The sequence below is a fragment of the Triturus cristatus genome, chromosome 1_1 (genome assembly GCF_964204655.1).
Source record: "Triturus cristatus chromosome 1_1, aTriCri1.1, whole genome shotgun sequence".
Classification (NCBI taxonomy): Eukaryota; Metazoa; Chordata; class Amphibia; order Caudata; family Salamandridae; genus Triturus; species Triturus cristatus.
In genome coordinates this window covers 81187115-81199749 of record NC_140579.1, presented here as the reverse complement: position 1 = coordinate 81199749, position 12635 = coordinate 81187115, and the positions used below count along the sequence as shown (strand labels likewise).

The window sequence follows — 12635 nt, the reverse complement described above, 5'->3', positions numbered from 1 at the left end:
CTTCTTCCCATGAATGTCAGTATACAGGTATGTGTTGTCAAAGTATTGTTTCGGCATGACCTATGTTGGTGGTGCACTGGTGCTGATTGAGTGTGGCTGTATGCTACATGTCAGTATGCTTGCTGTGATGTGTCCTTTCAGGTAGTCTGTACTCCCAGTGTTTACCTGATTGTTAGGTTGTGTCTGGGTAGTTAGAGTTTTGTTTTGAGCATGTATTGTCTGCTGTAAATCTGTGTTTTTGATTGTGTTTTCTGTCTGTCCTTCATAGGGTACTTTGGATGCTGTGTGGAGCGGTCTGAACCCCAAGATACAGATCCTGGCACACACCCCTGGACTTTCATCGTTCACCACATGTTTAATTTTAGGATAACTGTCGCGTGAGGTTAACGTGCATCAGTTGTAGAATTCTCACAATGTGAATATTTAATAAAACAGCCCTTCACTTTGAGATGTGCTCTGTGTGTCCACACATCCAACAGTAATTCGCATCCTGTACCTGTGGGCAGCTTGCCAATGACCCAATATGGGTGTTGTGTGTGCATTCCACTGTATCTCCAGTTGACATCAGTGTTGACGATCAGTTAGGGGCCATGGTGAGTATGTGTTGTGTTGTCCTAGTGTGCCTCCCTCATATTTGTCACATTCACATGACTCACATAACGGTGTTTGCATTGCTGTAATAGTTTGCATACACAGTGTTCCTTAGCAGCTCATCATCGCCATGGCACAAAGCAAGTAGGAATCAAGACAGAGGCAAGGATTGTGTGATTGTGAATTTATTTACATACATATGTAAGGATGGTGAACGGATTTTGCAGTGCTGTATAATGTGATGGTAATCCAAAGTTCACAGGTAAGTTGGTGAAATGTCCAGAGTAGAATCCACAGTCATTTGTTGCATTGTCACAACTTTAACCCTCCATGTCCAGTGGGTGATTTGGATGTAGGTCGACAAGGTCAACTGGTTTGCACACAAAGGACGTTAACAGGAGCAGGTGTTGGGTGCCTTGGCCATCAGCGTTTCAATTGCCCTTTTTCGGATGACCCCTCTTCTTTCTCGGGGGACCCTCATGTGCAGGCTGCTGTGGTGCCGAAGACTCTCCGCCAGAGTCCTCCTTTCTCCCTGTGGCTGTTACAGATGTTGTGGCAACATATGTTGTGGGCTCACAGGGAGGTGTGGTCAGGTTGGTGCTGATCTGCGGAGGCATGTCAATATGTCCCTATGCACCGCTGTTAGTTCATCCAATTTTTCCATCTTCAATCAATCATCATATTTGTAAAGCGCGCTACATACCCGTGAGGGTCTCAAGGCGCTGGGGGGGGGGGGGGGGGGCTGCTACTGATCGAAGAGCCAGGTCTTGAGAAGTCTTCTGAAGGCAAGCAGGTCCTGGGTCTGTCGTAGGTCGGTGGGGAGAGTGTTCCAGGTCTTGGCGGCGAGGTGGGAGAAGGAGCTGCCGCCGGCGGTGGATTTCCGGATGCGCTGGACTGTGGCGAGGGCGAGGTTGACAGAGCGGAGGTTGCGGGTGGGGGTGTAGAAGCTGAGTCGGTCGTTGAGGTATGCTGGTCCGGCGTTGTGTAGGGCTTTGTGTGCATGGATGAGGAGTTTGAAGGTGATCCTCTTGTTGATGGGGAGCCAGTGCAGGCCTCTCAGGTGGGGTGTGATGTGACTGCGTCGAGGGACGTCAAGGATCAGTCGTGCTGAGGCATTCTGGATGCGTTGCAGCCGTCTCATGAGCTTGGTTGTTGTTCCTGCGTAGAGGGCGTTCCCGTAGTCCAGTCTGCTGGTGACGAGGGCCTGGGTGACAGTTTTTCTTGTGTCGGAGGGGATCCATTTGAAGATCCTGCGGAGCATTCGGAGGGTGTTGAAGCAGGACGCGGAGACGGCGTTGACTTGCTTGGCCATGGAGAGGGCAGAGTCGAAGATGACCCCCAGGTTGCGTGCGTGGTCGCTGGGTTCTGGGGCTGTTGTTCTCCATCTTGGACTTGGACTCCATCCGGGCCATGTGGGAGTCCAAACGGGCATGATGAGCAGCCTGCTGTTCTTTGAGAATCCCCACTACCTGTCCAAACCCTCTGGTGCGTACCTGGTACGCATCTATGATGCGTTCCAGGTGTGGCTCATCATGCAGTCCAGCCGATTCTGCAGGCCGTGACTTCTGCCTGTCCAGCCTCCCACCGGTCCGACCCACACGGGCAGGCCCAGCCGATACTGGGCCCCCATGAGTGTTAGCGCCGGTGGTGTTGTCCCTTGCTTCCGTTGGGCCCTGTGGACCTGTTCCGTTTTTCTTCTGGGGCCTGGGCCTGGGCCTGTCCTTGTTGGCATGGGGACTCTGTCTGGTGTCCAATGTGGCAGGAGTGGTTGAGGGTGTTGCTGATGTTACTGCTGATGGGGCTGCACGATGGCTCACGCCGGAGGGGCCAGGTCGATCCAGGTCGGCGTCCGAAGAGGACGTAGAGTGATCCACACCGGGGAGCTCAGGGTCTGCCAGAGTCTGGGACTGAGACTGTTCCTCAGGACCTGCTGTGTCCCAAGCATCACCTGTGTTTGGAGGAGACACACAATGTATGTTCTGTTTCTACAGACCTCAATGTTTCACACACATGACATTTGACACTGAACATCATTATGAGGGTCTGTACATTGCATTGTCCTAAGTTGTGACAGACAGAGGTTGATATTGTTGGAGCACTTTGTAATGGCAACCTGGAGCATTTCGATGTGCACGTCAAGCTGTGTGCATGACCAGCTCATGTATTGATCAATTGTCTGTAGATGCCCATTGCCACTCAGGCTCCGTCACATGCCTGACGCTGCTGTATTATCCCTGTCCACATTTGTGCTTTAACAATGACATACGTACTATTACACTTGGGGTGTGTTGCGAGTTTGGGGCAAGTGTTGTGTGATTCTTTTCTTTCCTCTGTGCGTCACATTTGTGTGTCTGTGCAACATGGTTGCAGTATGGTATGCCAGAGATCCATTGTGAGATACTAATTAGTTGTCTGTGTTCCTAGTTCACATCTATTTTCATACAAGTCATGGGGTTAGCATAGCTAATGAAGTTGGTGCTGAGTTTTGTATGTGCTAACACCTTCTATCTTGCCAAATTCATCAACAGTGAGAGGGATTGGGCACAGGTGCTCTCTTGCTTTTCAATGCTCATTAAAGTGATGGGCAGAGGAGTGTGTATTACAGTTCAGCTGCAGTGAGTTGCATGCCTCCTCAGATGCAGTCCAGGTTAGTCATTGTGTTTGGGGTCTCCAAGACAGTGAATGATGTGTTGTATGAATGATGCGTACAACGCAGACCGATGTGGGATTGAACTGCAGCTCACATCTGCACATTTTTGGGATGACACCATGCTACAGTGTCAGCTATGTGTGTGTCCATTCTAGTCACCGTCAGGTGTCCACTGTCAATGATGTATAGGTGACATTGTGTGTGCTTGTTGCTATGTACTGTCTACATCTCCCCGATTGTCATCTACAAGACACACCTTCACTGCCAGGTCAGGGGACACCACAGGGACACTGCATCTCCAGGAAGTGGGAGGAGACCTAGAGTTCCAATGGGTGAGAGTGTAGATGTGTTTGAGTTGGTCAGTACATAGGTGTGACTTGCAGACAATTCATACATTATGACCATGTGTCATCCATCTTGCTAAGGCATTTACTTTTGGAGTGACTGGTCCCAAGGGTGCACTTTGTTCTTGCTGAGAAGGTGTGCTTTGAGGCGGCATTGTTGGCATTTGGAGTCATTGCAGGACCTCCTTCACCCACAGAGGCCAGCGAATCCCCCATGTGTCATGCTTCCAATGCAGGGGGTCACGATTTACGTTCAGGCTGTCTGGCATTGGTGTCCTGTTGTCAGGTGGAGGCCAGGGCCCAGCAGGGCCCTGTGCTCCCCATAGCAGGGCCTAGTGTCAGCCATTTTGGACCAATGTGCCAAACAACTGTGGCTCTACCCTGAGTATTTCGTCAATCATGACTTCCAACTCACTATCTGTGAACTTTGGATTCTTCTTGGGGGGCATGGTGCTGGGTGGTTGTGGGGATTGATGGGAGGGGTGTATGTGAGTGTGGTGGGTGTGAGTTTGTCAGTGAATATGTCATGTAGTTTTTAAGTGGTGCAAATGGTGTAGTTGTTGTGTGTTGTGTGAGTTGTGGTGTGTCTCTGCAATGTGGTGGTGGTGTCTGCTGTCCTATGCCAGTAGTTTGCAAAGGATCATGGTAGGGCTTTCTTGCCATTATATAGGGGGAGTTGTGGGTGTGTCTTTGTTCTTCTTTTGTATTTTTTATTTATTGGTTTTGTCATTTGTTTTTTGGGCTTTTTTTGTGACTTTTCCTTTGCTTTTGTTGTGTATGATGGAAACGTTTGTTTGACCGTGTCGGACGCTGCATGTGGCTCGCGCGGGCTAAACCGAGTCTGTCACACTGACATTCTGCTGTTTTCGACATTGTCGTACGCGTCAGACGCAGAGGGGTCTGTTATTTGCTAGTCACTATTTGCTGTGCGTCTTTGTTTTCATGATCGTGCTCTGTGCGAGTCGGTCTCAATTCACACGTTTGGCATCGTACTGCGCGGCTCGTACATCGCGGGTACGTTTCAGTCACGTCAGTTCCTGGTGCGTGTCGGTCGGTAGGATTCACGGTCATTTTACGGGCGACTCACTGATTTTTGTACGGGTCGGTCGTTCGGCTCATGTTCCGTGCGAGTGGGTTGTAATTCACATGCGTTGCGTTGTACTTCTTGGGTCATATGGCACTGGTCCGTGTCGGTCGGTCTCCGTCCCCGGTCCGTGTCAGTCAGTACGTTTTATGTCCGGAATCGGAATCGGCCTCTATGTGTGCTGCACAATGCAGCACACATAGAAAGAGGAAAAAATTAGGAGAAATGAAGATATGTCTCCTCATAACGCCTCACTTAGGGAGGTGTACGATTTTGACACATTCACAGGTTTACATGTCCTGGTAAATCTGGGAATACATCAAAATTATGGGAGTTGCATGGGAACACCCACTGCAGTGCCCATGGAAAACGACCCTTGAGCAGAGTAAGGCAAGTCCACATTTGTAAAGCCATTCAATGCCATGCAATGTGCCTTTGCGTGACTTCATAAAATGACTTGGAGCTTTACGTGGTGCAAGCATGATGCAAGGCCCTTGAAAATATGCCCCCAGTTATATGGATGAGGAATCTGTAAGGAAGCATACTACTTACAATTCCACGAGCGTATTTGCAAGCCCATTGCACCGCCGGTGCATCACTTTTTTTGATGCACCAGTGACGCAGTGTGCCTGCCCATATTTACAAGGCCACATAGAGTCACCCTGCATGACTTTTCATGGTCGTGTAAATATGGGCCTCTTTCACGTATTACTCTGTGAGAAAGGGGAGTTCCATGGGTGTTGCTATGAGGGTTATCATGTAACATCCATGGAACCTGACACATTCCCAAATTTACAAAGTATCGTAAAACTGGGAATGTTTCAGAATTCTACGCCTTGCCTGAGGAGGCGTAGGAGTGGTGCAAATACTCCTATTTCTCCTCATTATTTGTTCTTTCAATGTACTGCAGCTCACATAGAAGGAGCAAAAAATAATCAATGATTGTTTTTGTGCAGGAAGGTGTCCCACCCTGAACAACAAAAATCATCCCTGCAGCGCTGGCACCCTTGCACCATGGAGCAAGGGTGTCTGCGTTGGAGCATGGCTGATGTTTGTGCACCAGTACAGTTCACTGACAGAATATGGACCCTGCAAATACCAAGATACAAAGATATTGGGACCGAAACATTGATGACAAAAATATCGTCATCAGATCTTTATAATGGTGAGTACCAAAATATCAGGGGAGAAACATTTATGTCATTAAAATAGATATATTAAATATCGGTTCTTAAATATATATACAATAAGATAATAAATATTAAATATATTCAATAGTAATCATATTTAATATATATCTAACAAATATAACAAATAAACTTAATTTTTAAAAGTTAAACACATATATAATAATAATTCATATCTATATTTACATATATCTACTTACAAAAAAGTTATTAAACTAATATTTTTTATTTATATTATAATTTAAAAATAATATAAAAACAGATATATATACATATATACATATACTATTGACATTGGTGCCAATTCTGATCCTGTAAAACCCGGGTACGAATGGTCGTACGGAGCGTATTCTCCGTCCGACTCGTACCCGGGCAAAACAGCTTACAAACCCGCAAGTACGATTCGGACAGAAATACAATTTCTGTACGACTCGTAAAAAACTACGTGCGGCGAAAACTTACCCACAATTCCGATCTGGGACATCGCGTACGTGACGTCCAGACGGAGTCAGGCAGCGTTTTACGGACCAGCAAGTACGATCCTACGTAGCGGTGACCCCTACGTCACCGCTACAATGGTGGTACGGCCCGTACCCACGCTCTGGGGGGCGTGGGTATGGGCCGTACCACCATTGTAGAGGTGCCATAGGGGTGCGCGTGGTACGGCCCATACCCATGCTCTGGGGGGCGTGGGTACGGGCCGTACCACCATTGTAGTGGTGACGTAGGGGTACGCGTGGTACGGCCCGTACCCACGCCCCCCAGAGCGTGGGTACGGGCCGTACCACCATTGTAGCGGTGACGTAGGGGTACGCGTGGTACGGCCTGTACCCACGCCCCCCAGAGCGTGGGTACGGGCTGTACCACCATTGTAGAGGTGACGTAGGGGTACGCGTGGTATGGCCCGTACCCACGCCCCCCAGAGCGTGGGTACGGGCCGTACCACCATTGTAGAGGTGACGTAGGGGTACGCGTGGTACGGCTCGTACACACCCTATGAATGCAGGGGTACGGGCCGTACCACCCGTACCCCTACGGCCCCATTACATGATGGATACAAGGCATACACACGCCACGAATGTTGGTTTACAGCTTGGTGCAGCAAATCAGCTGTAAATTGGGGGTGGTGTATGCCCAGGACAGCAGTGTACCACAGCAAGGGGGCAAGTGGGTGGGTGGGTGGGTGCAGAGGAATACCAGCAGTGGACTCAGACATCGGGGTGGGTGCAGAGGAATACCAGCAGTGGACAGGTACATGGTGGTGGGTTCAGAGGATTACCAGCAGTGGACACAGACATGTGAGGGGTGTGTGCCTATTACTCCCAGCAGTGGACACAGACATGTGAGGGGTGGGTGCCTATCACTCCCAGCAGTGGACACAGACATGGGGGTGGGTGCAGAGGAATACCAGCAGTGGACAGGGACATGGGGGTGGGTGCAGAGGAATACCAGCAGTGGACACAGACATGTGAGGGGTGTGTGCCTATCACTCCCAGCAGTGGACACAGACATGGGGGTGGGTACCTATCACTCCCAGCTGTGGACACAGACATGTGAGGGGTGGGTGCCTATCACTCCCAGCAGTGGACAGAGACATGGGGGTGGGTGCAGAGGAATACCAGCAGTGGATAGGGACATGGGGGTGGGTGCAGAGGAATAACAGCAGTGGATACAGACATGTGAGGGGTGTGTGCCTATCACTTCCAGCAGTGGACACAGACATGGGGGTGGGTGCAGAGGAATACCAGCAGTGGACACAGACATGTGAGGGGTGGGTGCCTATCACTCCCAGCAGTGGACACAGACATGGGGGTGGGTGCAGAGGAGTACCAGCAGTGGACAGGGACATGGGGGTGGGTGCAGAGGAATACCAGCAGTGGACAGGGACATGGGGGTGGGTGCCTATCACTCCCAGCAGTGGACACAGACATGTGAGGGGTGGGTGCCCATCACTCCCAGCAGTGGACACAGACATGGGGGTGTGTACATCATTATCAGATGATCCCAACTCCATGGGTGTATGTACGCATCCCGAAATTTGGAATATGTTGATAGTGCCATAACAACACATCACTGACAGCAGTGTCCCACTCCCATGAGGATGGATGTCTTTCCCGCACTGCATGACACACCACATGTGGGTGTGAGGACAAATCACACATGCATACCCACCCCTGGCGGATGCAGCACAATACACACACAGAGATCATGCCACAAGACTGTATGGTCATGTCAATGCCCACTAAACTAAGAGAGCCAAAGGGAACACACACTGTCACGCACATCCCAGGACTGATAGGAATGTACAGGTGCTGGGACAGCCACCAAGATGTTGTCTCTCATGGAAGGAATAGAGTGGAGTTCCCACAGATACAATGCCCACAATTGTGAGTCTGGTGCCCAAACACCCTGCAGAACAAGTACCATATGTTTGCTAGGCTGGGATTACACACATGCATTGTGCGGAAAAGGGACAATTTCTCCATGAAGGCATGGCAACATACTCTATACACAAGTACAGTGAGTACCAAGGATGGCACAGACGATGCAGCCGGAGACATTGCTGAGCAGGCATGGCCAGAGTTGAAGGGATCCATCACCAACAAAGGAAATGTAGACACAGGTCAACACAACAATTGTGCAATCCCCTGCAGGGGAGATGTCAGGTGCCACAGAGGAAGGAACACTCCTAGGGACAATGTCTCCAAACACAAAGAGCAGACACGACCAAAGATTCTTTGCAGAGACCTTGTGAGGGCGCGCAGATCCCAGGTTCCACCCCATGAGATGCAGACTACAACATTTCCATGAAACATAACATATTCCCACAACCCCAACTCCTGGAGCCTCAGCATCAACATCAATACATGAAATGCAAGACTTTTCAAAATGAAAAAGAAAATGCTTTATTCAGCGTGAACAAATAAGATGTAGCAAAGAACACTATGTACAAAGGCCAATGGCCAGTCCAGATATGAAGTCCTTGTGGGGGACACATGGCCACGCGTCTCCCCTAGCTTGCCTGCACATTAGAACCCTCTGGTTCGTCTACTGGGGGGGGGGGCATCATGTGGGGAAGGACCAGGCACCGCAGGGACAGGAGGAGGAAGGGCAGGTGTGGTGGGTGCAGGGACGGACGACTCCACCACAGGGGGTGGGGCAGCGCCAAAGGTGGAGGTGAGCACGGCGCTGCACACTGCTGCCAGATCTTCGAGAGTCTCCCCTGCACCCGGAGAAACAACAGGCCCCAAGGAGGGGGGGGTCGGAGGGATGGATTGCAGCGCTACTGGGGGAGGTGGTGGACAGGCTGGGGGACTTAACTCCCCTACCCGTGGAGTGCCTTGACCGTTTGCGGCCAGGTGAACTAGTGGGGCTGAGGCCCAACCCAGCCAAGTAGGCCTCCTTCTCCGATTCTGGGGCAGGGGAGCCGAGGGGAGTGACATCGGAGGGACTGGGGAGTGAGTCATGTGGACGAGGACTTTGGCTGCGTGCCTGCCTGTGTGCCCCAGACCCAGTGGGTGTGCCTGCTTCCCCCTGAGTGTGCGTGTCAGGAGGTGTGCGCTTGCCCTTACGTGGTGGTGTGCTGCTTGTGTCTGGTGGGGTGCGTGTGTGTGGATGTCTTGGTGTGCTTGGGACAGGCATGGGTGTGGGACTTGTGGACGGTGCAGGGGTAGGGGGTCGCAGCGCTGCAGGTGACTCACTGCTGCCTTCAGTGACGAGTTCAGGGACCTCAGCAACATGCGTTGGTCAGACATCGCTGATGAGATGCCCTCCATGTACGACACCATCTGGGTCAGCAGTCTGGTGTGTCCATGGAGGACAGTCAGGATCGATGCCTGCCCAACCTGCAACTGCCGCTGAATGTCCACAGACTCGGCAGTGAGGGCAGCAGGGGGGACAGGGGCAGGGGGTGCGGTGCCTGGAACGAAGGAGACACGGTGTTGCCAAGCACGGACAGAAGGGACCTGAGCAAGTGGGAGGGTGGTGATGGGAATGGAGGGGGCGGTGACGGATGGAGTGCTGCTGCCAGCTGTTGGAGCAGCCTCCGCCCCCTCAGGTAGTTCAGCCTCGGACCCGTCAGCCTCGTAGTCAGTGTTGGTACTGGGCAGGTCCTCCGCCTCACTCCCCTCGCCCTCCGTGCCACTAGATTCCGCTGACTCCTCAGCAGTGGTGGCACCAGTGCTCGATCCCTCCTCCACGTCCGTGCCGGTGTCTCCCTCGGTGTCCTCCGATGATGCTGTGTGCAAGGTGAAGGGACAGGAAAAAATCAGTCACCTGTATACATCTGACACATGAGTCCAAACAAAATAGGCAACAGTGCATATCAGGAAAGGCATCATGAGTAACATCTAGAATACTCCCCACATATGTAAGCCCTGCACTCCCCAGTTAGTTGACCCACCATGCCACTTGGAAACGATGAAAATTAGGACACAACAGCAAATAACTTGAAATTCCAAGATCCTGAGAAGCTAGTGTCTGGGATCAGTTGAGCACAGCAAGACTATGAAGGCATGCCACCTCTTGTTCACTGTGAACCAAACAGTAATGTCGCACCCAAGGCCAAATACCACATGCCAATGCAGAAGGTGTCCCCACACTCAGAGACCTGTGAGTACTTTGGAAACCCCAAAGAAATACATTGTGATTCCTGGAGAATCACAACCCTTTACACAATGGACATGTCTAGAATGTGTGAATGTGCCACTTTGTGAACAGAACACACATGTGTTGGTATAACAGAAGTCACACAAGGAGGTGCACACCAAACTACATGTACACAGTCATTGTCTGAGCTGCCAGACTCATTCAAATAAGCCACTGTTAGGCAGAAATGGGGTATCAGTAAGTACATATACATGGCACCACGGTGGTCTGGATGACTTGACACTCGTAAGTTGGTATCAGCAACAACCAAGGACTAACCCAAATGCAACCACACTGTGGGAACATGTATATGTATGAACTCTAAACAAGTGTTGTTCAAACTGTGCCTTACTTTAAAATGTGCCAGCTTGTCCCTGGAATGTGTAAAGGTGGTGTCTTGTGCACTTCCTTGGGAGACATCTGTCATGCAGGCACATTATTGTCCTTCACAACAAAACAACAAGGTCAAGCATATGAAACATTGAGACATGTTGACAGGTGTAGTGAGTGCCAAGGGACAATTTCTCTGAGTAACAACTTGAATAATGTCATTTGTCACATGGCTATCCGTCACCTGATTACACAGTTGGCTACACATCTGGAGTGGCACACATGTCCACACCCAGGACAATGCATAAGCTAATGGGCTTGCAATTGTTTTGAAAAAAAGCTGTACTGTGGGGACACCCTCATGGCAAGCCAGAATGTACCCACAGATGTCAGCACACAAAGTCACAACTGTGTAGCATCTGAACACACACAGGTGCAAAAAATGTACAAGCAGGATACATGACTGACACAGGCTACGAAGCACAAACATTAAGCACTGGCCAATATCACGGGGGCACTGCACTGTGACTTTCTGTACTGCGAATTATCACACACAAGTTAGAACTGGCAATGAAAAGACAGGATTGAACATGTATGCCCCTCCCGCACAACACACCCACCCATACCTGAGTCAATGTGACTGATACCGATCAAGAAGTGACACCTCTTATTCATGGTTACAATAACTGTGCTTGAAAACTAGCTTCATTAACACATCATCACCTTGTAGGGCTGGCAAAACATATTTGTCACAAACAACCATCAACAGATTGTTGTGAATAGCCACACAGGCACTGCCCAGTGTGAGTATGCACAAGCAAACTGGTGTATCCCTGTCCAGTAGACACATGTAGCACACATGTGAAAAATACAACCTAGGCCAGGGAACAATGCCACAGAGGCAGAGCCATGCTGAACCCACAGTGAATGTGCACAGTGTTGGATGACACACATGATTAGGAGGGCAGGCTGTGTCAGGGGACTGTAGTGGGCACACTGCTCCATGGTCCTGGAATGAGGTGAATGTAACAGGAGCAACCGTCCCGGCACTATGCATATCTCCCACTCATGCACATCATGTCTGAGGCCACAACATTGGTAATGCATGCTGCAAGTCTGTTCTTTTGAAACTTCACACTCCTATGTTGAGACTCAGCATCAGTGCCAACAATTATGCACCCCCAAATGACTGAACAGGAAAGGGCACAGGCAGACCACCCCCACACATGATGCTGAAAGCAGTGTGCACTTTGATTAACTGGCAGCCTAGATGACCATGTGCAATAGTGATAACACACAGACCAGGTAACACATGTCAAGGAGGGGAAGGGAGGACGAACAGCACAGGTTGACTTGGGGGAACAGGATATGCACTGCACATATATACCCTGGCAGTGTATCCAGGCGACTGAGCAGCTACAAAAGCTGGCGACACACAACAAACACACATGTACCTACCCCCTTCCTGCTGCTGTAACTCCTGTATCCGCCTATCCAGGTCAGGGAAGACCACCGCCAGGACACGCTTCATTTGGTGGGTCAGGCGCCGGCGCCCGCCATGCTTGCGGGGAGCCTCCTCCTTCAGCATGACCCGGGCGATCCTACGGGTCCAGCACCGGATGTCCTGCCATCTCTTCCTCACTTGTGGCAGGCACCGACTGCGACCCTCCACCGATTGCACGGCCTTGACGGCCTCCTTCCAGATCTTCCCCTTCTGGTAGCCGGTTACCTGTGAGGATGACAAAGTGGGACAACATCACTACACCTGCACCATGTCACAGAGACACACATTTGAACATCTT

The 12635-nt window shown here is 50.6% G+C and overlaps 1 protein-coding gene across 2 annotated transcripts in view; it reads right to left on the bottom strand.

The window, feature by feature from the left end:
• Positions 1-12635, bottom strand: part of LOC146869508 (endogenous retrovirus group PABLB member 1 Env polyprotein-like) — a 42255-nt gene that overhangs the window by 17029 nt on the left and 12591 nt on the right. For both annotated transcript variants that reach the window (XM_085603284.1, XM_085603293.1), the window contains exon 2: positions 12292-12562. Coding sequence is in view for 1 of the 2 variants with exons in the window: in XM_085603293.1 (XP_085459419.1) it covers positions 12292-12562 (271 nt within the window). In the remaining variant the exon portion in view is untranslated. The remainder of the gene's footprint in view (positions 1-12291; positions 12563-12635) is intronic.